Below are 27,287 nucleotides of genomic sequence, written 5' to 3'. Positions count from 1 at the left end.
ATTTATGAAATACCGATTTTGCATCCGTTTTCTTCTCAACTTACCCACTATTCTTTAGAAAATCGGTTTTATACTGATGTACACTAAAAATTTCGAGTTTTAGATACGACATCCAAAAACATTGGAAACACTGCATGTAGAACGTCATTTCCAATCTATTACATTAAATTTTAAATGCCTTTGCAAAGAATCGTACAAAGCAACACTTTTATCAATAAACAACTTCTTACTCGTAGATATTGAACCTAACGTCAAAAAAATTGACGTTTTGTCATCGCGATGTAAACGTGGTGAGGAGAAACGTCAGATGACGCACCGGTTAACCCCTGTGATTTTTCTCATACTAATTTAAAAAGAAATCATCAATTGTAAATTTTTCTGGGCCATATCTTAAGTATCTAATTAAATTAAATTCGTGTCTGTTTGAATAATGAACTTTACCTTTACTTTTCAACTTGATTTGAAATTTTACACTTTTTGGTTTTTGAGTAATGACGTCATCGACAATTTTTAAAAGAAAATCCCCAATTTTTTTTTAGCGAATTCAATAAATCCTTTAGTTGTCGAAATGACATCACCAAAATATTATGCATTAAGTACATAAAGTTTAAAAAAAAAATCATCCATAAATTGAAATAGCATCAATAAAACAAAAACAAAGATACAATTTTAAATCAAGTAGAAAATTTTGTACTTAAAAAAAAATTGACTTCGAGCATTTTTGCCAAAAGAAAACATTTTCAGTTTTAATAAATAAGATTATTCCATAATTTTGCCGCTCATTGTATACATATACCAAAGTAAAGGTTTCATCTTACACCTAACACTCATCATTTTAAAAAATTTTAGAAAGCTCCCCCCCAAAATTAATATCTGGATCAGCCCCTGTAGGGTTAGTTAACTTATACGCATAATTCAGGGTGTGATAGGTTATGCCAAATAACTAACTAACAGTGAAAAAAAATTTCTAATAAAAATTTCTTAGTTACCAAGATATATCGTGTTAAAAACACCATTAGACTTTAAAATTTTAGATAATTTGCGCTGATGACACCACGCCATGCTTGTCAATAGCTAAGTGATGCGATTTTCTTTATTTTGGTGGAGTTAAGTGGTATTTTTATTGATATTCGACAAAAATAAAAAAGAGTTGTTTAACTTGTTTTTTTTTTTTACTTATTATTGATCATAATCTTTCATTCCCTAAGTTTATGCGTCTAAGACTCACAATGTATGTACTTGATATTATTGTAAGGAAGGCAGAAAACAGTTAAGAAAGTTATTTATTACCTTTATTGTTAAATATTTTATTATTATCTAAAGATGCGAATCACAAAATTTTAGATAAAAGTGTGCACCTAATCTTATTCTGGACGTTTCGCTTCTAATCCCTTAGAAATAAATGTTTTTTTCATAGTACTCAGAGAGTTATCTAAATAGATCTCTCAAGGAATTCTTCCTTCAAGAATGTTAATGTTGAAATGCATTCTCTTTTTAAATGTAATTTACAAATTACAACTTTTTTAACGATGATGACTTTAATGATGAGAAGAAAAAAATTACCTTATCTAATGACAATTTGTATAAATACCAATAAATTAATTAATTAATTAAAACAAAATTCAATGATGGATGCTATCAAGGGTAACGCGAATTGAGGTGTCTCTACTGAACAAATAAAAATTTATGTATATTTACATCTGGAAAAATTGTGAAAGAATCAAAAATATAAAAAAACACATAAAGAGTTTATGACTTTAGTATTCCAATAATCTTGAATTTAGACATTAAGGTATTAACTTGTTTTCATTTAAAACATGTTTGTGGAGACTGCTAGTGAAGCTTTGGTACAAAAATAGCAGACAAACCTTAAAATAACAAGCTTTTTGAGTAAACACTAATCAATACAGACATTTATTTCTGGAAAAATTCCCTATAATTGCCACAACGGTTTCCGCTTTTCTTCCGTTCTTTGTAAAAATTAAAACATGTCAAGCTCGACCATTTTCCGTCCAGTGACGTCTGTAATTCTACGAATCCTTGTTACCACAATCTCAATCGATCTTACAGCTTCTAAAAATGGATATTCTTGTGGTATTCTCAAGTTGTTGGATGCCATTAAAACGTCGTGTCACGCACTTGTTCAATACTTACAAAAACTGTTGGCTTATTATTCATCCCCTACGAATATTGTTTCACACAGAACCGGAAGAGTAGATGATTACTAAGAAGCTCCGGAAAAATTAGTTTCAATTATGTACGCTCACGATTGGCATTATATTCAAATGTGTTGTCTTGAGAAGCTACAGAATTTACAGTTGGACTAACGTGGTGAGTTTTATTGGTATTCCTGATTCGGTTAATTGATTCGATGGATGGTTCTGTCTATGAAACGACTTTTATTAAGGAAACTTATCTTTAGTTTTAATGGCAGGTAGTTAGTATTGTCGCTTAAGTGTGAAGTGTGAGAGTGTCTCTTCTTCCTGATATTATATTTCAGTGAGTTACCGAAATGACTTTTGTGTCCAATAATTTTGACTTCAAGCAAGCTTTTTCTATTTGAGGAGAGTGGCAAAAATCTCCAGGAATGTCTTCCGGTTTTGCCGGCCCACACATTGCAAACAAATTACCTCTTCAAAGTTGTCAGCAATTGTGATAACCTCTGGGACAAGATCGTCATAATGCTGCCGTTTAACGGAATCGACGTATAATGAAATTATCAGTATTTTTATTGAACAGGTTGTCACAACCTTAACAGTCGTAATGAACCGCGACTAATCACTTACAACTCCAACAGATGGGTAACTTGCATATTTACGATTCTCATCGTTTGGTCGCGTCTGCAAACACAAACCGTGTAACTGCTTCCGAATAGACGTGAAGACATATGCGATCATTTTTCACATCGAGGACATTTTATAACCAACCACAAGAAACTAACTAGTGGCTATTACACAGATGAACGGGCAAAAAAGGACATGGGAATGGATTTGTCCTTTGAAACAGCAGCATACCAACTTGGGGAGATTTTTTAACAACCATGGGAAAAATACCTCGAAAACTTATACACACATTTGGACCATTTATTTGATTAGTCAAATTACACAAATCGGTGGAAAAAAATCCTAGAGAGTTGGAATTTTTTTAAACGCTTTCTTTACACTTGGGTAGACATACAGGGTCAATATAAAGTATGGAACCAAGCGGTTTTATTTTTAATCATTTGCCTCCAGAAAATAATAATTAATATAAATTAAAGTAATATAAAAAATGTGATCGTATTTTCCGAACGCAATTTTGTTTTGTTTTTGAGTTATGCGATTTTTTTTTGTCAAAATTGCAATTTATGTGAAAAATTTTTTTTGAAAAAAATAAATATAAAGCAGATAGTTGTAATCCTTAGAGTATAGCTTTTATGAGAAAAATGATTTTATAGTGGGTTGCCATTCAAAAAAATTATTTTTTTTGTAGAACTCAAAAACAAAAGGAAATTTCGAAAAATTTTATTCTTGTTAAATCATCACATTTTTATAGTACTTTATCACTCATCAATTAGTTTTTTCAAAAAATAAATAGTTTAAGGAAAAAACGTTTGGTTCCATACTTTTTATTCACCTGGTATATCAAAAGTCTCCGATGGTGGGGGGCGAGCTCGAGGAGGGGGAGGGGGTTAAAGGTGTCTTTTTTTGATTTGTTGCTTATATCTCGGAAATTATCACTCCTATTGGTTTTTATCTTCTTATCAAAATTGAAGCTTACAAAATTTCCTACAAAAATGGTCCTTTGAATTTTTGTTGTAGGACTAACCGTAAGCGAGTTATAGGGCAGACAAGAAACATCATTTAAAAAAATGTGCTTTATCCGCATTTAAAACAGAATTAATCTTGTGATTTGAAAAAACTGACAGTAAATTGAATTTATTGGGTCCAATACTTCATTAAAGGAAGGGGGGAGTCACGAGGGTCATAAATACAAACTCATCGTTTATGTAATTTGTGCAGAATTTTCTGTAGAAGTCTATTTCTGCATCAAAATTTCCTACAAAAATGGTCCTATTCATTTTTGTCGTAGGACTAACCGTAGGCTTCTCAAGTTTGGAGTCTACATAAAATTGCATTAAAAATCCTTTGAAACACATTTCATTAGTATGTGGTAAGTATTTATATGTGTAGAGCGTTCTCCAAGTAAGCTGGTCTGCCTGAAAGGTGACTCGGGTGTAAACATTTAAACGTAGATATAAATAAAAATTTTGGATGAAAGAGAGAATCAATCTGTAAGGGGGTTAAATGGGGTGCAAATGTTTAAACAAAGAAATAAACATAAAATTCTTTAGAGGTGTAAAGGGGCACTAAAATCAGATTTTTCTAAAATTAGTTTTTAAGAGAATAAAACGGTGTACACATTTAAAGGGATATAAAAACATTATATTTAGAAAATATGATCCTTAGAAAGCATAGAAGTGCACTTTTCAAATTTTAATGAAATAAATTAGAGTTTAAACGCTTAAAAACAAAATTAGAAACATGAAATTTCGAATTTTGAGAGTGCAGAAGTACACTGAGACGACACTTTATGAAAATCAACATTTAATATTTATTCATAAACATAGCCCATGCGAAGAACGAGACTACTATAACTGAGTCCTATACATAACATAGGTAATTATATATCTAGCATTATAGAGTACCTAAGCCTATGGAATGGTTTTGTGAACGGGCTTTTTCCCATTTTATATCAGAAATACACGTGGACAAAGTCGCAAGCAAATGCTAGTTCAGCATATAAGGATGACTCGGAAGACTTGATAGACCCTCGTGGCACCTCTAATAAACTGTTGGATCCAATACATTCAATTTACTGTAAGCTTTATTCAAATCATCGATATTAAATCATCTATGTATTAATATTGTACTGAACAAGACTGTAATTAGGTTTTCAATGTTTAAGTTGAAGACGAAGATGCAGCATATGAGGACGACTCGGAAGACTTTCTAATGAAATGTTGCACCCAATAAATTCAATTTGCTTTGAGTTTTTTCAAATCACAAGATTAATTCCGTTTTAAATGCGGTTAAAGCACATTTTTTTTTAAATGATGTTTTTTGTCAGCCCTATAACTCGTTTACAGTTAGTCCTACAGCAAAAATGCAAACGATCATTTTTATAGGAAATTTTGTAGGCTTTAATTTTAAGAAGCAGGCAAAAACCGTTAGGAGTAATAATTTCCGAGATATAAGCAAAAAAACAAAAAAAGACACCTTTAGCCTCCTCCCCCTCCTCGAGCTCGCCCCTCACCTTCGGGGACTTTTGATATATGTCTACCCAAGAATAAAGAAAGCGTTTAAAAAATTTTAATAAAATATGATACATTCAACTCCAAGATTTTTAATCAAATTTTATGACAATTGACGTGGCTTTGAAGTTTCAACACGTTTTGCAAACTTTTACCAACAATCAGTCAGACTTAATGATGTCTTGTGCCAAGCGGATTGCGACAGAATATAATAATTGGAAGGATATGAAATCCGACATTCAAACACGTTTCGTACGGTTTACAAGAATTAGAACATCACCATCAATCCAAATTCCACAGATTCTCAATCCGACACTTCCTGCGTTTTTATGCATCTTTGGAGCTTTACCATTCCGGATTTGTTGCAGATGATATGACAATAACCGTCACAAATCTGGAGAGGATATCTTGAATTTTAAAAAATATATCGCGTTGTTAGAGGAGCGTGAATTTATATCTCGAGAAAGCTTTTTTATATCTCTTCAAATAGTTCATAATTATGATATTTTTTGTTTACAGTGGATAACTGTTGTAAAAGTTTAATAATTCCCCAGTCACTGGAAAAATTTTCGCACTAGGTGCGGCCGCTATGTCACAAAAACTGTTTGAATTCCCCACGGATTGTCTAAACTACAGGCCGTAAAATACGCCCATTAAACAATTATTTCTCTCGTTAGTCTGGTGCATTCTTCTCTTGCAACGGTCGTTCTGTATAAATGAATTTTCTCTAAAGAAATAACTGAATTAAATGAATCCTAATTGCAATTCGTTATTATGTATCGTAAAGTCTAGCGCATAATTATGCCGAGGCATTGTGCAAAACTTACCATGAATATCGTCCACGCATATTCGTAGGTCTTCTCTGAAAGCGGGTAAATGAGGGTGACATTGGCAGGTGCATGGGTTGCTGTATGAAGGGGCTGAAGCTGTGCCACTGCTCAAACCCACGCAAGTTTCGGGAGTGCATGATTTCACATCTACAACAAGAGAATAATTTGTGTTTTTTAGAGCTTGAAACTATTTATTTCTTGAGATACATGTGTAACTATAATAATTGCTCGTGTTGTTTTAGTTATTAAAATTTGCTTCAGTACTTTTGAATGCAACTTTTCGAATAGAAACTGACCAAGATAAACTTTTTGTTTTATTTTTTTAGATTTCGATTTTCTATAAGATTTTTTTATCACAAAAAATATTATAAACAGCGTTCCATATTGCTCAACAAAAATATGTAGGTTTTGAAGGGTTAAACATACTGGGAGCGCCAGAACTTGCGCTCCAGAAAAAAATGCCATATAAAGTAAGATACCAGGAACATGGAAAAATGGTAAAAAAAATTTATCTACCAAAATTTCGAAGTTATGAGAGTTTAAACTTCGCACTTTGTTTCTATTTATTTCTGTTGGAAAAATAATTTTCCAAATTTTGTTGCTACAGACTATTATAAGAGGTAACAAGGACGCTCTATCCTAAATTGTAACTCTGTTCAATGTTATTTGTCGCTTTTATGGAAAATTTTGGTACCTTTACTAAATAATTGTAAAAAAACATATACAAGATCATCAGTATCATTAAATAGACATAAAAAAATGTCGAATGTCAAAAAATAATTGTCAAAATTTTTTGACGGATAGAATTTTTTAAACATTTTTTCCATGTTCCTGGTATCTTATCTCACTTGAAATTTTTCTTTGGGGCCTGTATTATAATTTTACATGTATTTTGAAATGTTAAGAGTTATTTTAATATTATAGTTTTAATTTTATTTTCACATACAATTGAAATACTTAAGTTTTTATTTTTGAGTCTTTTGAAACTCCAAATTTTATACGTTTTAGTAACAAGAAACCCGTTAAACTAACGAATACAAAACAAAAAATTATATTGCTTTTGTGTACTGGGTAAATAAAAGTGAACTATGGATTTTAAACATTGGTTCTTCTCAAATTTATTGATGTTACGATAAAGATGTCTTTAAACTGAAATAATTATAACAACTTGTCATTATTAATTTTTGTGTCTTTGTTGCGATTTTTTATTATTAATAAGTTTTTTTTGAGTTGATTTCTTAAAAATATACAGGCTGTTTCCGCTAAACCCCACATTAGAAGTATTGGGAGTTCTAATTATGACATTTGTCTAAAATTTTGTTATTTTAAATAGAAAGCTATGCCTTTTATTGCATTTTTGTATTACTCAAGTGATTTTACGAGAGTTTTCATCAGCTTCTAAGTATAACCGTTTTCGAAATATTTGGACTTTTTGAGTTTTTTTGGATTTCCATTCAAAAATCGATGACACTACCATTTTTAATTTTTTTTTTGAAATCATGGTTGGGCATATGAAAGAGAAAGGTCATATCTTTTCTTTAGTGTGTTATTTGAGAACTAATTAACTAAGCTATGCTAAACTAGCTTTGGCTAATGAATTTCTCGCAATATAAAAAAAGTTACTATAACTTGAAAACTAATAAACAATAATAAAGGAAATAAATACAGATCGAAGCATTAAATTCTCCTCCATTTAATAAAGAAAAAATTTGGGCGTTTTATTTACAAAAATTGAGTTAAAGGAATTAAAGTTTCCCAAACGTAATGTTAAATTTTGGAGATTTGGTAATTATTTTTGCACCAAAAGATAGATCTAACCTTTCTATTTCATATGCTCAAATATCATTTATAAAATAACAAACAATGGTAAAGTTATCTATTTTTGGAATCATCTATTTTTTTGAATTCAAAAAAATTCAAAAAGTCTTAGTATTTCGTAAAAGGTTAAACTTAGATATAGGGAAGGCTGATGAAAACTCTCGCCAAATCACTTGAATAATCCAAAAACACAATAAAAAACAGCTTTCTATTTAAAACAACGACGATGATACTCACTTCCGGTATAAGTGGAAGTGCCGCCATCTTGTAAATATTTTTATTGAGCAGGACCTAACCTAATTTTAAATACCTAAATACCGGGTGCGGCATCGGTTACTTCTAATTATTATTTGAAACTGGCGATATTTCATATACCTAACTAATTATTGATAGGTTATAATTTGAGAATTTTTCTAATTTTTTTTGATAATAAATGAGTCCGTAATAGTTTTGTGTGTTTTATGAATACTTTCTGTTAATTTACCTATATCCTACCTATCTACACTAAATGATTCTGTACCTGTTAGCGCATCAAACTTTGATATCACAATTTCAAATTTTGACTTGGTTATCCAAATAATCGTTTTTTCTTATTTAAACACAAACCAGACCCGTGATTTATGACAAAATGGTATAATTTGCCAACAAAAGAATTATTTACTGGTAGCCGACCGCTCTTTTTGTTGTAAACCTTGGAATCTTACCCCAATTGCAGTTCCCCATTGTCACCTAAATTTACGATGGCACAAGAAGCAGGTCATAAATAAAAATGATTTTCAAAGTTAAGATGGAAAATTGCGTTTAATTCAAAATCTAATTGGTATTTTTTTTCTGATTTTGTAAACAATTGTTCTAAGTGAATCTGCGAAAGTTAGTATAAAAATTAGAATTAAACTTTATGGGAGAAAATTACCTTTTATTTTTTTTGGCTTTGTTTGTAAATGAAAAATTACCAAAAAATTAGAGAATGTACCTTACTAATGCCCAGGTAAGTGTGAAAAAATTCAACAATTTTATTTAATTAGAAGTGGGGATTTTCTTTCTGGGCGTAAGGGATGCCGCACTCGGTATAATTGTTAGAACTCCTAATATGTACTTCTAATGTGGGGTTTAATCGAAACATATAGTATATATCTTCAGTGCTAAAAGAAACATAAACTCTTCCATTTTGTACCTTCTGGGGTGAAGACGTCCCCTTTGTTCTGCCTGGTGATCCTTAGACTAACATCCGTCATTCCTCCCATCGTGTATACCAGGCATGGTAGCATCAAGAACAAGAAACCAGCTACCTCCATAAGTGATCCGTTCTCACAACCATTGTATCTGAAATCAAAGCAGAGCAAAACCCTAATTTATAAACAATTAATTAATTTTTACAGGAATTTGGGTGATTGATGGAAGCGGAAAGAGGTTGAGGTGAAACGAATTTGACAAGATAATAGCATTGGAGAAAGAGTTCCCATGAAACTGATCTGACTATCAAATATTGTAACGTTACAATTATTTAGCACTGTTGATGAGAAATGTCTTATATAAGTACCGAAAGAGTGGCTTTGTAGTCTAGTGTATTTTCCTAAATGATAATAATTACACAAGTCATGTCGAAATCAGATTTGACGATGTAATGCCAGGAATTTTGTATTACAATACAGTAAAAGTTTTGTTGCTCAAACTTTATAAATCACATTTTTCCGCTACGTGTGTGTAAAGAAAAATTTAATTAACAACTTGATAAACACCAGACCGAATCCGGGTAATCCGGACTCTTAAACTCTAGAGAACGTTAATTTTTCGATGCACTTCATTTCTTAATTTATTACTCATAAATTAACAATTTCTAATAGAGACATAAAAGTGACTTGAGCATTAGCAGACTAATAAACTTTACTTTGCTTCTGTTAAATTCTTATGAGTTCTTTGGTCACAGTTTTATTATTCATGATTTTTTTCACTCTGTTTAGGGAGAAAGCAAATCGGATTCTACTCTAACCTGATTTTTTAAAGTGATTTTGAAATTCTCTACTAGGTGGGCTCTCAACCAAGAAATATGATGATAGAATAATAAATTGTAAACAAACTTGAAATATATTTATCAATGATTGTAAAGTACTACTCGGGATGTGTGAACAGTTGAACAATTTGTTTGCTTGCCAACATGAAGATATTTATTTACATGCAAATGTGGTGTCAAGCTATTTGATAAGTTTGCTGCTGTTGCAGGTAATTTTTTATTACCAGTAATTCATCTTTAACATTCTAATAAACTTGGATGGATTGTTACTTTTTTCTTTGCTATATGTAGAAAATAATGACAACAACTTTTCTTTTTTTTTTACCTAATAGAATCTCTTAATTGAGTTTTTATACCCATATTGTGAAAGTAAAATTCAACAATATTAGAGAAATTTATTACAAAAAATACGACGATAATGGCACATTTTTTAGAGCTTCAATGGAGAAAATTTTTATTTTAGAGGAAAGTCGGCAAGTTTTCTTTTTACCTATCATTTGTCCTGAATTTGACATATAGTACTTATACCTAGTTTGTGTACAGTTAGAATTTCATTCTAGAAAAAGCATTCTTACCGTCAAAACCAACCTTCGTAATTTAAATAATTGTCGATGCCACAGTTTCGTACCGCATTGTATCAAAGATCATTCACTTATACCGTAATTCAAACATACAGGGTGGGCCTGAACTCGCGCCCCAGAGAAAAATTTCAAGTAAGGTAAGATATCAGGAACATGGAAAAAATGTTTAAAAAATTCTATCTGTCAAAAAATTTTGACATTTATTTTTTGACATTTGACATATTGTTTTTTTACAATTATTTAATAAAGGTACAAAAATTTTGCCAATAAAAGCCAGAAATAACATTGAACGGAGTTACAATTTAGGATACAACTTACTTGTTTTCCCTTCTAATAGCGTGTAGCAAAAAAAACTTGGAAAGTTATTACTCTAACAGAAATAAATAGTGTCAAAGTGCAAACTTTAAACTCTCATAACTTCGAAATTTTTATAGATAAAATTTTTGTAAAATTTTTTCCATGTTCCTGGTATCTTACCTTATATGGCATTTTTCTCTGGGGCGCGAGTTCTGGCGCACTGTATAACAAATACATCGAAATCTTTAATTCTGGAAATTCAGTGTTTACGTTCAAGAGTCAAATTAAGAACTTGCTTTGGAATAATTAACTTTGTTCATCTAAGTTGGATAACTGATGTTAAAAATAAATGCAAAAGAATTTATTTTTGTTCAATTTTTGTTTTTTTTTTCTTTTCTTCTTTAAGAATTCTTTCTTGTTTTTTCTTTTTGTTTTTAGAGACTGGCAATGATTTCTTTCTTTACTTTTAGTTATTAAGTAACTTCCGAATTTATTTTTATTTAAATTTTATATTGTTTATAGTAATTATTTTTATTTTTATGTTAAACTTTTCTATTAATTTTCTTTTGAGATTAAGTTGAATAGCTTCAAGCTAGACTTCGCCTCCGCATCTTTGTATTGTTATTATTATTGAAAATTTTTGTTTCCTAAAAATTCAGAAAATTTTGTAAAATATTGATGGCAAAAGATCTCATGATTTTTGATTATTTTTCAGCGTCTTTGTTAAAATAAACATTAAATAAAGTTTGTCTCTCAGAAAAATATTTAAAAAACTTTCAGTTAACCGAAATGATTATTTTTCACAATTAGAAACCATTAGTTTTAAAATAGTTGTGTTTCTTTGCCAATAATAATGTTTTTCTAAAATGCTCAATCAATAGATCTAATTTTAAAATATAGTGAATCAATTTGTAATTTATTAAAACCGTTACGTCTCATTTGAATTTAATTTTAATAATTAATTAAGCAGCTGCAATTAGTGTTTTATCTCTTGATTTATTATAATTTCGATTATAATGAATCAAAAGCCATGAGTTTTGACATTTATTTCAGTTTCTAAATCTTTCTAAACAACAATGCTCGTCTTATTGATCTCAATTTTTCCACTTTCAACGCCGGCCTATAAAATAATAATGAAGCAATAATAAATTTCCGTGCTAATTAATCAAAGTGGGTCCCCATTGACTGCTTTCCTCTTTGGGCATTGTTCACTTCCTTGGTCCGAATTTAAAACTTTAACGTGTGACATATTCACAGGAAAACACTTTCGTTTGCATTGAATGCAATTTGAACAATGGTGATGCGACGTAACATGGGTAAAATCTTAGAGGCGTCACGTTTGTTTGGTGCACGTTCCGGCATATGGCAAATATAGGAATGTTTGTATAAAAAAACACATGTTCAATATTTCATGGTACTTTTAACGGTCTGCAATAACAAGATTTACGAGCTGCGGATTAATGATCTTGGCCAGATCGGCCTATGGGACGATATCTTGACGCCATATGGCAACAAATGCGAAAAACGAACTCTCAGATAAGCAATTATTGCTAAAGTATTGTTTGATATACCGTTCGGGCTTTGTTGGACCGGACAGATGGCTGGACATTTTTGCAGGTCAGTGCTTTACGCAGGGCCGTACACAAGGGGGTTCAAACCCCCCACGAAATGCTGAGCACTTTGTTATATAATGTTATAAGTGTTAAAAATTTAGTTTTTTTTTGTTATTTTAGTGAGTTAATTTTAAATTCTTGTGAATTAATTTTTCATGTGTTAATTATACAGTGTTTCATTTTTATTGTTAGGTACAAATTTAAAGAGTTGATAGAATATTTAATTTTAAGACAAATGTGTTTCGAAAAATGCTATGAAAGGGATCTACACACAAAAAAGGTACGTTTTTTAAAGGGTTTTTCCTAATATTTCAGAATAGATAAAATTTGATCCCTTTATATGTACACCTAAACAAATACCAAAATAAGAAAATCAGGGGCGTCCTAAACGGTAAAACAAATTAATTAATTTTTAATATTTATGCCCTTTATGGTCTGTAACATAAATTTTTAAACCGATTATTACTAAAAATCCGTAAATTGTATCGGAAAAACACAAAAGACCTTTTTTTATGAAAAACTATGAAATTTTGTTGCTGAAAGTTGCAAGAAACCACAGGCAAAATAGTTACAATAAATTTTTACCCTAATCCCATCTAGTTTAGGAAGCCCCTAATTAAAAATTTTAACATTTCATTTTTGTACTTGTTTAGGTGTATAAAAATTATCATCTGTAGCAAAATTTGAATTTTTTTCTAAAATGAATTTGGAAATATTGAAAAAAAAACTATTAAAAGACGCACCCCTTGCGAAGCATTTTTCGATATACCAAGTGAATAAAAAGTATGGAACCAAACGTTTTTTGCTTAAACTAGGTATTTATTTTTTTTAAAAACCAATTGATGAGTGATAAAGTACAATAAAAATGTGATGATTTAACAAGAATAAAATTTTTCGAAATGGCAACCCACTATACAATCATTTTTCTCATAAAAGCTATACTCTAAGGATTACAACTATCTACTTTATATTTAATTTTTTCAAAAAATTTTTTTCACATAAATTGCAATTTTGACAAAAAAAAATCGCATAACTCAAAAACAAAACAAAATTTCGTTCTGAAATTACGATCACATTTTTTATATTACTCTAATTTATATTAATTATTATTTTCTGGAGGCAAATGATTAAAAATAAAACCGCTTGGTTCCATACTTTATATTCACCCTGTATGTTCATAGAAAATTTTTGTTTTAAAAATGAATATTCATCTCCTGTTTAAATTTGTAACAATAAAAAGTATTAAAATTTATTTTATTTTCTATTACTTTTGTGAGTTAATTTGTATTTTTTTATGGATCTCTTATTTCAATTTAAAATAAAAACGTGTACTTAGAGATTTTTGCTTTTTAATTTCATTTTCATGGACCAACAAGAACCCCCCACCCTCCCCCCGAAAAAAAACCCTGGTTACGGCCCTGGCTTTACGAAATTTTCACGCATATTTCAGCACATCTACAACTGAAAAAGATAATACTTTTCCTCTTCCCGAGACCTCGTTAACTTGTCAACACGCCTTTATATCAAATTATATCGGAATTATAGGGATTTATCGCCGGCGTTTAGCTCAACATTGTGAGAAAAGAGTACGCATTGGCTATTAAACGGTATCATTTTGCTCGTTTCTTGCAGGTAATTGATCGATTTATCCATTAAAATATCAATAAAGTTGTTATAGACGAATCGCTGATGATCGCAATTAACTGTTGATAAAGTGGTGCTTTTTGCAGGAAGGACAAGGACAAGGGTGAGTGACTCCGTACACTATGGAGACAACAGATGGCAAACGGAGACTGATGCCATAATAAGATGGCGATTCTGATGTTAGTTTTCAAGCGTAGACTTCACGCTGTGATTCCTTGGAAAAGCGTCAATGGGTGAAAAAAGGGTAGTGGTCAAGGACGTAAAGGACAAAAGATTCTTATTTCAATCTTAACATTTTGAATGTATTCCGATTTTAGATCACTAAATAGTCATACTAGTCATAGTAAATTGTAATGATTTTTTCGTAACGAAATAATTTTGTTCTAAAATCCCACACTGTTGCGTTATTATAAGTTGGTCAAATTGTTTGTTACTTTAATTCGCATTATTCGCAAATTAAAGTCATTTATGATAAGCATCTATGGGCCAAATGAGAATTGCGAAAGTCCTTACTTTACTAAAGTAGGTTATCATGTTTTTTTGATATTTAAATTGAATGGATTACATTAGTGTGTATTAAAGGCAATTTTAAAAATTCTCTACTTTTCCATTCGTTTTTTACAAAAGTGTTAATTATTTTTTTCTGGTGAAACCGTTAATTTTTTTCCAATTGGATTACAGTTAATTAATAGCTTAATGCTTAAGAGCATTCAGAATTTATCTTAATTTAAATTAATTATTCAAATTTGCCACCCAAAAATGGTAATTTTTCAAATGGCAACCTAATATGATTTCTTTGTAAACTTCTAAACTATTAAAAATTTGGGTTTCATTTAAAAGAAATTGTTTATAAACATTAAAAGTTTTTTTGACTTTCAGTTCGCGGTTTATTTGTTTATTTTTTTTAGAGATAAATTAACGAATGCCTGAGGTTTTATAGCTAGAGACAACTAGAGTTTAATAGACAGTTTAAAAATCGAGAATTTAATAGACTGAGATTTTTAAAGTATAAAACTCGTGTTGTCTTCATGATTTTATGCAACACTATTATTGAATCAGAAATTTTATCAAATTCACAAATTATTATAATTTCAAAATTGACAAAAAATATCCATCAGCGTATTTTATAGACGTTTTTTGTTATAGATGAAGCGTATTTTAACATAAGAGGTAAGCTTAAATGCACCATAGAAACAATATAAGGTAATAGTGTTGCAAAAAATTTTTGTTAGTACTCATCATCATTAATGAAGAAAAATTGATTTTGTTTATTTGTTAAAAATCTTGGCTAAGTACAGGATGATGAACTTTGGCTGTTTCTGTTTGAGTTGGCAAAACAATTAAGGGAATTCGGCTTTTTGCAACACTGCAACCGGACTTGGTGTTGCTTACAAATATTATTATAGTATATCTACAGGGTGAGCCAGAACTCGCGCCCCAGAGGAAAATGTCATATAAGGTAAGATACCAGGAACATGGAAAAAATGTTAAAAAAATTTTATCTATAAAATTTTCGAAGTTATGAGGGTTTAAAGTTTGCACTTTGACTATTTATTTCTGTTGGAAAAATAATTTTCCAAGTTTTTTTTGCAGTAGGCTATTAAAAGAGGAAACAAGGAAGCTGTATCCTAAATTGTAACTCTGTTCAATGTTATTGTGGCTTTTATGGGCAAAATTTTTGTCCCTTTACTAAATAATTGTAAAAAAACATATACAAGATCATCAGTATCATTAAATAGATTTTAAAAAATGTCAAATGTCAAAAAATAAAAGTCAAAATTTTTTGACAGATAGAATTTTTTAAACATTTTTTCCATGTTCCTGGTATCTTACCTTACTTGAAAATTTTCTCTGGGTCGCGAGTTCTGGCGGACCCTGTATAATGAAACAAGATCTAGGTACCTTCAAAATAAAATCAATATTGCCAACTCAAACATTAGTATTTTTCTAAAAAGAAGGAGTATTTTTAAGATAAAAACATTACAAAAATCAAATGGAATAGTTTGGAATAGTTTGTTTTCAAATAAAGCTATCCAAATTAAAGTAGGGTATTTTACCTCTCACAAAATGTTTTTTGAAGTTAGTTTTTTCCAAATCAATTAAATCGTCACGATCTTTCGTTGCCTGCAGTAATTATGATGAATAAATAAATTTTAATTTGTCAACTTGTCCAGACTTTCCAATGAAAGTGAAGCTTTCTTCGGATGTATGAAATAAAGTCGTCTTCGATTAATTTATATAATTAACATTTCCCCTTTGAAAATGATAAGTAACATCTTGTATAATTTCACAATTTTTACTTTTTACACACGTGTGGATGGAAATAAATAATTTTAATTAATAAACTATGTGAGTTTTCTCAAGATTTCCAGCGATGTTCTTCTTGGGAAAAAGCCACGACTTACATGGGTATCGGATTGTAGAACACCCGTGTTTATAAGTTCACGTGATTGTTTATTGAGTTGCTACAAGGTCGTCTAATTGGAAACTTTCTTTAAATTATTAATGGAGTCTAGCTACTGTACAAATCAATCTTTTGTTATTAATTAATTAAGACAATACAGTCAGGTTCACTTTCAGTGTTTATCTTTAATTATCAATGTAACGCCGGAAAAAATATGTAACTTCCTTGGAAAAAGTGCATTACAAATCATATCGATACAATACGACTTTCACGCCGTCCTGATTTCTCACAGGTGAGAAAAAACGCGCATTTTGTCAGGAAGTAGAGGAGAAAATATTGATCAAACAAAATCATGTGAAAAAATTACAGCTTCTGCTGAAAAAGTAAATCCGAATAAATTTGCAATGACGGAGGTAATGAACCGTCACAGTCAATGAAATGGTCCCCCGTTTTTGCCATACCATCGGCATTCCTGCAGTCAAAACGGCGTAAAATTGCCATATCTGACAAAAGGGTTCAAAATTTAACCTTTTATGGAAAAAACCCATAAAACTGCCCGACGTGTCTGAAATGGGCCACCAGGTGGTACCTAGATTCCTTTCAACGCATCTAAATCGTACCATTTAGTTTTTTTTAACTTGTTATTCAATTCAATTGTGTAACAAGTGACGCTGTGTGCATAATTAGTTTGCATGATCAATAACACAATGCACTTTCTTGAGTGACCTCTCAATTACCATGGCGTGTGCCTATTCATTGCTCAGGTGCTCGTTGATTTATTAATAGAGTATGCAATGTTTGTGGAATCGGTACTTGAATCAATAGTCACGAAAAACTCTTGACTTTTCTAGTGGTTGTTGGAAAATGATTTTTGATAGTTCTTGAGCATAAATGGATTAAGCGGGCTTATTGTTCGAAACGTTACATATTATGTAATTAATTTGAATTTGAATGCGTAAGAGATGCTAATTTTTTCGGTACTGATGATGAGATAACAGATTTTTGCTTTGTAGTTACGACATGCTGATTCCATATTAGATCTTGAGGGTTTAGAAGAGTATAATCTGTTAATTGATTCCAATTTCTTAGCATTTGGGAATTGAAATTTCTATATTTTTATGTGATTGTACGAGTATATAATTATACGGAGTGGAAATTTAGTAGAACACTTTTTTCGTTTTAATATTATAATAATCCTGAATGAATATTCTTGTTTTACTTTCTTTATTTTTGTATAATTGTGACTATTTAATTATATATTAATTAAATTAATACACCAATTTTCGTTTACACAAATAGAAACAAATCGCATCAACCGAGAAGTAAAGGATACTTTCAAAGTGAGGATATCGATCCTTTTATATTTTTCTTTAATTTTTATATTTGTTAGTTAAGTTAAGTTTATTAAAATTAGGTATTTTTATTAGGAGTATTTTTTAAGTAAACTTTATTTTTAACTTTTAACAATTATTTTTACTTTTAGTCAGTTTACTTTATATCTATTTATTATGTTTTTAAAATGCAGCGTCTGCATTCGTGTCCGATTAATATCTATGCTTTTATAACGTAGAACAAGACATTTCATCAAATAAACCAAAAAATCAAAATAAAAATTTCATATTGGAATCTTATTTATTTCGTGCACTAAATTGTACCAAATTGCTAAACTGGTTTTTATTTTTCAAATAAGAATAAAATGTCTAAAAATTTATTTATTGTCAATTTTTGATCAAAGTGAAATTTAAGTTCGAAAGTTTTGACTGTTTTTAGATACTTTTAAATTCAGTTTTGTATCTGAAACAATTTAATATAATTATCTTGCTTAAAAATAACTGAGGGATTCCTGTCTAAAGTAAATGCCAAGTTAGGTCGAGTTAATTTAATTCTGAGTTAAATTTTTTATATTATATGAGATTTTCTATACACTATTTACATAAAATTTAAACGAAAAACATTTTATCTGCTACCAATTTTTTATCGGAATCTCATTATAATTTAAAAGTGAGAAATATTATCAAAATGAGGTTAATTCGGATAAAAATTTATTGTGGTAATTTAAACACCTGCTCAATATGCAAATAGCTTTTTGACGGTAGAAATAAAGAATTCTTTACTTTCTGCTTACTTTGCACATTTTTTTCTATTTTCTGTTTAAAATAATTCTTTGTTGAATACCCGGAAATTTGGAAAATATTTTTTTATGTTTTAACGACACTCTTTACCAATAAATAAATTAAATAAAAAGTTACATCTTTAAAGTTTTATAAGTCTTATAAGTTTTATAATCTTGTATTTTATAATTTTAATTATTGATTTTATAATACTCAAAATGAGATAAAAGAAATATTCATTAGGTGTTCCCGACGATCTATGTAAAACATACTTCAAGAATAAATATAAATTTATATTTTTATATAAATAAGCTGAAATATAATATAAATTGAAATATAATAATTAATAAGTTTAATTTATGGTTCTATGAGTGTACAATTGCGGAGATAGAATTTTGGACGATTTGTCATTCGACTGACAAAAATGTAAAACGTGCCTTATATACAACTAATCTCGCTTTCGGTTTTCGTAATTTTTATCCTGACAGCTAGAGAAAAAATGACAACAAATCAAAATAATTTATTGAACTATACAGGCTGTTCAAAAAATCGCGCACAGCCGTGACACTGTGTCATCGGGCGGTGTCCTAGACAACAAGAATTTTTTTTTAATCTCTAAAAATTCCGAAATTATGAGAGTTTAAATTTTGCACTAAGACTCTATTTCTATTGGAAAAATAATTTTCCAATTTTTTTGCTACAGGCTATTAGAAGAGGAAACAAGGAAGCTGTATCTAAATTGTAACTGTTTAATGTTATTTGTGGCTTTTATTGACAAAATTTTTGTACTTTTACTAAATTTAAATTTTTACTTTAGTTTTTAGTGGAAAATATCAAATTGAAACAAGTTATTTGCAAAATTGCAAAACTCGCGCCCCAAAGAAAAATTCCATATAGGGTAAGATACCAGGAACATGAAAAAATGTTATAAAAATATATCTATAAAAATTTCGAAGTTATGAGAGTTTAAATCTTGCACTTTGACTCTATTTATTTTGTTGGAAAAACAATTTTCTAAGTTTTTTTGCTACAGGCTATTAAAAGAGGAAGCAAGGAAGCTGTATCCTAAATTGTAACTCTGTTTAATGGTATTTGTGGCTTTTATTGTTTGTATTGTTTGTACTCTTACTAAATATATAATTATATACGAGATCATCAGAATAGACTTAAAAAAATGTCAAATGTCAAAAAATAAATGTCAAAATTTTTTGACAGACAGAATTTTTTAAACATTTTTTCAGTACTTTGGGGGACCACCCAATTACTCCCTTTCAAAGAAGTGCGTGATTTTTTGAACACTGTTTAATAATACGTACTGCTGGAATTATTGTTTCAGAAAATCGACTTCAAAAAATAAATTACAATTAAAACTTTCAAATTTTAATTTCAAATGTCATTCATAATGACAATGACAATAAAGCGTGGCTTAAATTTATATTTTTTAAACTGACATAAATTTGATGCCCAAAATTGCGTGTCCGCAATTGTATTACAAAAAAAAACACTAAGTATAAATTATTGGAAATCACTTTTTATAAATTTTTGATATAGTGAATATAATGAGACAATTGTCACTAAGTCTAATTTCCATCTATACCCAATTTGGATTTTAAACAGAAATACCGAGTGTTCAATTAAAACTTCATTCGTTTGTTATTTTGATATAAACGGTAAAATGGAAATGTCAAAATGACACTTATCTTGTTGTAGCAATGTTTTTTTTTCTTAACAATTTTCAAGAATGCTACTGTAAATCAAGTAGAAACCAAACAAGGAGCTAATCCTTCTTGTTGCAAGCACTCACTAGGTAATAAATATGTATCTATTTTAAAATTTACGTTAAAAACAAAAGAAAATGAACTTGACGACTGATGATTTTGACTCACATTTTACATCAACGGGCCGAAATTTCCTGTTACAACAGCCACGCCACTTTCACTCACTATTTTCAAATTTTCAAAAGTCGCAGTATAAAGTACTCAGACATCGCGCGTATTTTCGCACGCTTACACTCCGGAAGTGTCGAAGAAGTTGCACAGCCGCCGCTACTGAAGAGAATGCGAGAACTGGCCAACGAGAGGTGTACTCAAGAAGCAACCAGGACACTTTCATTCATTTCTGACGCAGATGGTGGAACAATTTTTTCACCGATCATCGGAAAAATCGCAACGAAGGTTGGGGTCGCAAACTTGAACTTCTTGCAACTCTTAACGCAAGTTAATTTTAATATTATCGCCATTAGATTTGATATAGTGCGTGTTGGGAGTGATTGGATTAAGAAGATTCCGAAGGAGATTCTTGCTGTGATTTATGAGGGCCGGAACTATCAAATTAACATTTTTGGGTTATAATTTCTTATCTTGATATATGTTGATTAAAATACCGTTGGAAGGTGGTAGTTGATCTAGTTACAATGTGGGCAGATTTATATTTCAGGATTTACAAGATTTCTATGTGACTTGGTTTAAAGGTGGTTCACCAGTTATTTTCAATTTATAATAGATCTTAAATCGACAATTGCAAAAAAGATTATTTAACAATTCTGGAGACTTTCATGAATTTTCCTGAATTCGAGATTGAAGATACGAGTATGTCTGAATTTAGTGTTAAATTATATAGAACTACGTGAGAAATAAATTCAACTTGAAATATAAAAATACATCCAACATAAATTAAAATAGCAAAACCTTCATTAATATAAGATATATCCTAGTTTGCTAAAACACTCTTTTTATTCTCTTAAAAAAAAGGAAGTGAGATTTATGAAACTACTTTTTGTGCAAATCCTTTTATTAATGTTTTTTTTTTTTCAAAATTTGCAATAGTGTCTCCATATAGCTAACGGAAGTGTTAATTCTGGCATATATAAAAGGCAATAAATCAATACACAGTGGTTAAAAAATTACCAGTATGGATGTTGTTTGTACCTTTCTTCCTTTCGCAAATTACCATAACTTCTTTCCTTCTTTAAACACGATAGGTATTATTTACGATTATGGTTTTAATAAATAAATAAGTATAATTTTTAATGGAAATGTGGTCAGCATTTTTGTTTTCGAAATATTTCAGTGTTAAACATCTGTTGACTATTTTATGTGTAGGAGAGTTTTCTACTTGACCCCAAGGGAAACAAGACTTTTTACTGCAGTGTCTTTAATTAAATACCTATCCGATCAGAGTAGCCTGAGATTCTAAAAGCTAATATAGAGTCAGAAAGTAAAAAATTTAACATTTCTCATACATATAGGTATCTATCTTTTTTATTCTTGTATTTCTCAAGGCTTAATTTAATAGAAGTAGATTTTATTCCAGGTTTAATTAATTATTGTTTCTGAAATGACAAAATAGTCCGTAAAAAAGTCGTTTTATAGATTCATATTGTTATTATTTAAGTCTGCGACCAACAATACAACAATTTATTTTTATACAGTCTTTTTTATTTTTATCTCAGTTGCAAATTTCTGGATATTGATTCAACAATATTGCAAATCAGTAAATTCTACATAATTAAAATAATGCTATTTTTAAAATAATGTAATATACTCATTATTAGACAGAAATATTTTATTTTGAATGTATTATTACAATAATTCCTTCAATTTGGGACGTAGTACTTTACCACTCGAATTTTTGGGAATTTCTTCGACAAATTTAACTCCTCCATAAAGCCGTTTTTGGACTGAAACATTTTCTAGCAGGGAATAATATAATGATTTTTATTTTTAATATTTTACTTTCAACATGTTGCACAAGTTCTTCTTCTGTAACATTTTTATCTTCTTGTTTTACAACTAGAGCAACGGGTACTTCCCCTGCTCGGTCATCAGGCTTGCCAACAACACCAACATCTTTAACGTCTGGATGTTGCAATAAAATATTTTCTAACTCAGCTGGAGAAACCTAAAAAAATACATTTGTTATAAATGAACAATATCTTCTACAATACCTGAAATCCTTTATATTTTATTATCTCTTTTAATCTTCCTACTATGTAAAAAAAACCATCGTCATCATAATACCCCAAATCACCAGTTTTCATAAATCCTTCTCCGTCAAAGGCTTGTTTAGTTTCCTCATCACTTCCCAAATACCCCTTCATTTCTCCGTCACTCTTAAATCTTATCTCTCCTACAGAATTCGCGGGAAGTACCTCACCAGTTTCAGTGTGGCAAACTTTAATCAAAACACCAGTAGCAGGTTTTCCCAAAGAGCCATATTTTTTGACATTTTTTGGAATCAGAGTAATAGCACCCGAAGCTTCAGTCATGCCATAACCTTGCCGCACCGACACCACATTTAATTTTTTCACCACCATTTCTTCTATTTCTTTACTAAGAACTGAAGCTCCACATAAAACATCTCTCATTGAAGAAATATCGTAGTCTTGCACCATGGGACTTTTGATCAAAAAATGAAAAACTGGGGGAACTCCGAAAAGTTTGGTAATTTTGTAATCCTGAATCGTTTTTAGGAACAAGTCAGGAACGAATTTCTCAAGAATCACAAATTCGACTCCTAGGAGAACACACCCAGCTCCGACGCCGAAACCAAAAATGTGAAAAAATGGCAAAAAGGCAATAGTGGACTCGTTTTCATTAAAATCTATCAAGTTTGGGTCTGCCATGAAAGTCATGGTGTAGCGTAGGTTGGCATGGGTTAATTGGACGCATTTTGGAAATCCGGTGGTGCCTGAAGATGTCAAAATTAAAGCAACGTCGTCCAGATTTGCTTCAACAGGACAAAAATTTTCACTGTCATTTGCGTTCTCAATAAGGTTATTAAAATTGACACCATAGTCGGAAGTTGGGGCATCATAAATATATATTTTTGAGGGGAAAAAATCTTCGTTTTTTAATTCGAGAAGAGTTTGCAAAGACTTATGGGTAGAAAATACCACTTTTGGTTGACACGTCGACATGATATGTTTTAGTTCTCCTGAAAAGTTAATTAAAAGAGAAATTTTTTATTTGGATCTACCTGAAGTGTAGTCATGATTTAGGAGATTTACTTTTGCTCCAACATAAAATCCAGCGATTAGTGTCAGTAAGTATTTCCAATGATTTTGTGATATTATAGTTAACACGTCTCCCTGTTTTATTCCGATGTTTTGAAGCTCTTGAGCCAGTTTTATTGAGAGTTTGGAAAAGGTTCCATAATTCACAACTTCGCCAGTTGCAGTGTCGGTCTAATTTTTTTGGTATGAGTAACATACTATAAGTTGTAGGAAAAAAATAAATACCAATAGTGTTTTCCCCGAATTCCACTTTTTCAGTCTGTCATGAAAAATTACACCAATGGCTTTGGAAGGTAGATTTATTACATCAGAGGGTCCAACTTGAATTAGCCCAGACATGATTTCAAAATAGCCACCACACAACTAAATTTGATTTGAATTCTTTACTCTTTTTTAATTAAAATTTTTAATATATGATTTCAAACAATTATTGAGTTATTATTTTATTCTAATTAAATATCGTTTATAATTGCATGTTTAACGATATTATTTTTTATTCTTCTAAGATTATTTCGTAATTAAGATTTAATTGTTTAGTACGATTCGACACAGTTTTATTATTATTTCAAAATTAACCAATGAAATTATGTATTGTAATTATTTTTACTGAATTGGTTGCTGAAATAAATTCGTATTAAAAAAAAACAATAAAACGAAAATCTAACAGCGTGTTTCTTGTAACATGATATTGATCAAGTCGATTATTATTAATAGAATAAATTCTAACATCATGAAGAATTTTATGGAAAAAAGTAAGCTATTTTATGTAGGTACCAATTAATGAATTTTTGACCTCAGAGCTATTAAAAGTCTCCCCCGGGAGTGGGATGCAGGAGAACACCATAAATAAGTTACCGTTTTATGGTTTCCCGCCAAAAAAATGGACAAAAAGCTTATAATTTTTTTGTGTAATTATATAATTACAATTAATTCTAATTTTTTTTAAATATTTTTTTATGTAGGTATGTGTAAAAGGAAGTCTAGAGAAAATGCATATTTAGCACGTTTGTTACCTAAACGTCTCAAATAAGAGGATATTCTGAAGGCGGCCCTATGTATGTGCGAGGTAGAACGTCAGATTGTCCATTTCTAGCAATGTTGCTCAATTGGCTAAAAACGAACTTCTCCCTTGGAGAGGTTTTGGTGCCTTAAAGTCCTCTAAGATTTTTTTAAATTTCTTGTAAGTAGGTACACCCGGGGAAAAAACTATTCACCAGTCTAATTTTCTGCTCATACTGCGCTTTGTTGCAATAGTGTTTCCGACTAACGTTGAGGAGCAGGTAATATGTACCTTTAATCGAATTATTATTTTTATGTTAACTTACCTTTAATTAAACAAAAATAATTGTTAAATTTTTCTATCACGTCACACTATACTGGGTGCGCCCCAGAGAGAATTTTCAAGTAGGTAAGATACCAAGAACATGAAAAAAATGTTCAAAAAATTTTGACATTTATTTTTTGACATTTTTTTATATCTATTTAATGATACTGATGATCTTGTATATGTTTTTTTACAATTACTTAGTAAAGGGACAAAAATTTTGTCAATAAAAGCCACAAATAACATTGAAAAGAGTTACAATTTAGGATACAGCTTCCTTGTTTCCTCTTTTAATAGCCTAGGAATAGCAAAAAATCTTGGAAAATTATTTTTCCAACAGAAATGGATAGTCAAAGTGCAAACTTGAAGCCCTCATAACTTCGAAATTTTTATTGATAAATTTTTTTTATTATTTTTTCCATGTTCCTGGTGTCTTACCTTATATAGCATTTTTCTCTGGGGCGCGAGTTCTGGCGCAGCCTATATAAATATATAAAAAAAGTATTTCCTTTGCTTTTTTGGCGTAAAATTACAGGTAAAAATTTGTTTCCTTTTGACTGGTTATTATAAAATGTATTATTAAGTTCAGAATTTTGATTATAAAGAAATAACTTGATAAAAATTGGCAAAATTCACAGTTTATTAAAAAATTCTGGCATTTAAAACTAGTTCTACAATCTTGATTTTTGAAAGCTGAAGATAAAGAACCTTAAAAGTCAAGTCAAGCTAAAAATGTTTTTCCTTTGCAGTTTTGGCGTAAAATCAAAGGTAAAAATTTTTTTCCTCTTGTAAACTTAATCCGGGAACATACTGTATACTTGCAAAATACATTTTTTAAATAAATTAATTTATTTGTAATTTGATAATTTGAGCAAGCTTGTTAATTATAATCACAATTTAATGTATACGTTATAATCTATGCTCATTGAAGTAATTTTCACAAAAAGACATTTTTCGGGTCCGGACCAACTTCCTAAATAAGGGTTTTTCGACATATTACCTGCTCTCTAACTAGTTAGTCTGAAACGCTATTGCAACAAAGCGCAGCCCGAGTACAAAGTTAGATTTGTGAATAGTTTTTTCCCCGGGTGTACATGCATACCTTGCACCTAGTGTAATAGTTAATAGATATGAAACAGACTGATGGGTAGCTTCTCTGGTTAGTTGGAAACTCCCTTCAATCGTTACACGCATCGAAAACGGTTCAATAATGAAAGACGTTTATTGCCTCGAAAATTGGGGTTATGTCTCGTGTCAAAAGTGGTGGAGGCATCATGACGTATCGGAATGTTGGAAAACAGTCTTCGCAAGTGGTCCCAAAAAGTAAGTGAGGTTATGTGCTTCTTGCATGAAAATTACTCAAATTTTAAGTAAATTTTTTACTTTCGGATTTATGTTGTGTTTGTGTAAGCACAATGGGTCCTATTTCTGTTAACGTTTTAATTCCTAACCAAGAAATGCACACGCCACAAGATTTTCGAGATTTTCATTAAATTGCAATTATTTTTATGAATGATTGCACACTATTTTTGAATTAATCGAAAGTCTAAAGTGATTGGCTTTCTCACGTTTATTATAATGGCCGACTTAAAACGGACCAATCACATCAGTGTACTAAATTTTTTGAATGAATACAAAAATCTATCGTGATTGGTTTTTTACATTATTATAATGGCCGACCTTAAACAGCCCAATCACAATGCTTACAACTTTTACAATAATCCTTACGTTAATTCATTAATATTTTTTTAGTGTAATTTGCAAATAAAGTGCGATATTTGTTAGCAAATATTTTGAAAACTATTTGAGATACAAAAAAAACGCAAAGACTATGTTGTAGGAAATTTTATGAGCTTTAATTTTATGCTTTAAGCTTTATTATTTTTTTGTAACACTTACTTTTTGTGATATGAAAAAGCATAAAAGGACACCCACCTTCTTGGTGCCTCCCCGCCACCTGCTCAATTTTTTAACAGCCCTAAAGTCAAAAATTTTTTTCTCGACTATGCTTTTTACGATTTATTTGTTGATTGAGCTAGTATTTAGATGTGATTTTACAGGTGTTTAATTTTTCAAAATTTCAAAAATTATGCAAACTTTGATATTGTTTTTAGCTAAAAAGACAAGTAAAACAACTTTTTGTATTAACATTTATATTATTTAACACTAACACCAAAGAAGCCGACAAATAAGCCATTTTCCCTCATCATACAATTTCTCTTAATTTGAGTCTCCATATTTTACCACTGGATAATAATTATACCAGGTAAATAAAAAGTATGGAACCAAACGTTTTTTGTTTAAACTATTTATTTTTTGGAAAAACTAATTGACGAATTATAAAATA

General features: G+C 30.2%; 2 protein-coding genes and 2 long non-coding RNA genes across 7 annotated transcripts in view; 2 read left to right on the top strand and 2 right to left on the bottom strand.

The window, feature by feature from the left end:
* The window catches only part of LOC123011890, a 42,302-nt gene extending 21,628 nt beyond the window's left edge, over positions 1-20,674 (bottom strand). Inside the window, exons 1-3 of the mRNA XM_044409594.1 lie at positions 20,489-20,674; positions 9,116-9,264; positions 6,121-6,270 (exon numbers count right to left, since the gene is read on the bottom strand). Coding sequence (XP_044265529.1) covers positions 6,121-6,270; positions 9,116-9,236 — 271 coding nt within the window. The 5' untranslated portion in view covers positions 9,237-9,264; positions 20,489-20,674. The remainder of the gene's footprint in view (positions 1-6,120; positions 6,271-9,115; positions 9,265-20,488) is intronic.
* The window catches only part of LOC123011894, a 26,887-nt gene extending 2,844 nt beyond the window's left edge, over positions 1-24,043 (top strand). Inside the window, exons 2-3 of one of the 3 annotated variants that reach the window (XR_006413170.1) lie at positions 23,074-23,485; positions 23,533-24,043. This is a non-coding gene — a long non-coding RNA (uncharacterized LOC123011894). Of the gene's footprint in view, positions 1-14,173; positions 14,191-23,073 lie in introns of all 3 variants that reach the window. The other 2 variants (XR_006413169.1, XR_006413168.1) reach the window with 2 other exon arrangements.
* LOC123011891 (4-coumarate--CoA ligase 1-like) lies at positions 22,151-24,666 on the bottom strand. Its single transcript, XM_044409595.1, has 6 exons — positions 24,630-24,666; positions 23,842-24,234; positions 23,580-23,787; positions 22,549-23,537; positions 22,337-22,502; positions 22,151-22,293 (listed from the first exon to the last, which is right to left on the bottom strand). The coding sequence occupies exons 2-6, from the start codon at positions 23,953-23,955 to the stop codon at positions 22,184-22,186; spliced, it is 1,587 nt and encodes a 528-aa protein (XP_044265530.1). The 5' UTR covers positions 23,956-24,234; positions 24,630-24,666; the 3' UTR covers positions 22,151-22,183.
* Positions 24,154-26,257, top strand: LOC123011895. Of its 2 annotated transcripts, none has more exons than XR_006413172.1 (4): positions 24,154-24,368; positions 24,415-24,524; positions 24,579-24,796; positions 26,080-26,257. It is a non-coding gene; the product is annotated as an uncharacterized LOC123011895 (long non-coding RNA). The 2 variants fall into 2 exon arrangements; XR_006413171.1 differs by having other exon boundaries at positions 26,062-26,257.
* The last annotated feature ends 1,030 nt before the right edge of the window (positions 26,258-27,287 follow it).

Source organism: Tribolium madens, unplaced genomic scaffold (assembly GCF_015345945.1).
Source record: "Tribolium madens isolate multiple individuals breed KSU strain unplaced genomic scaffold, Tmad_KSU_1.1 Scaffold_91;HRSCAF=231;Tcas5.2_LG7, whole genome shotgun sequence".
NCBI lineage: Eukaryota > Metazoa > Arthropoda > Insecta > Coleoptera > Tenebrionidae > Tribolium > Tribolium madens.
This window is presented reverse-complemented; position numbering and strand designations above follow the sequence as displayed.

Coding starts and splice junctions, on each gene's coding strand:
- LOC123011891 (XM_044409595.1), bottom strand. CDS start 23,955: ATGTCTGGGCTAATTCAAGTTGGACCCTCTGATGTAATAAATCTACCT. Junction 23,788..23,841: donor ATTCGGGGAAAACACTATTG/GTATTTATTTTT, acceptor CAAAAAAATTAG/ACCGACACTGCAACTGGCGA. Junction 23,538..23,579: donor AAATCATGACTACACTTCAG/GTAGATCCAAAT, acceptor TTAACTTTTCAG/GAGAACTAAAACATATCATG.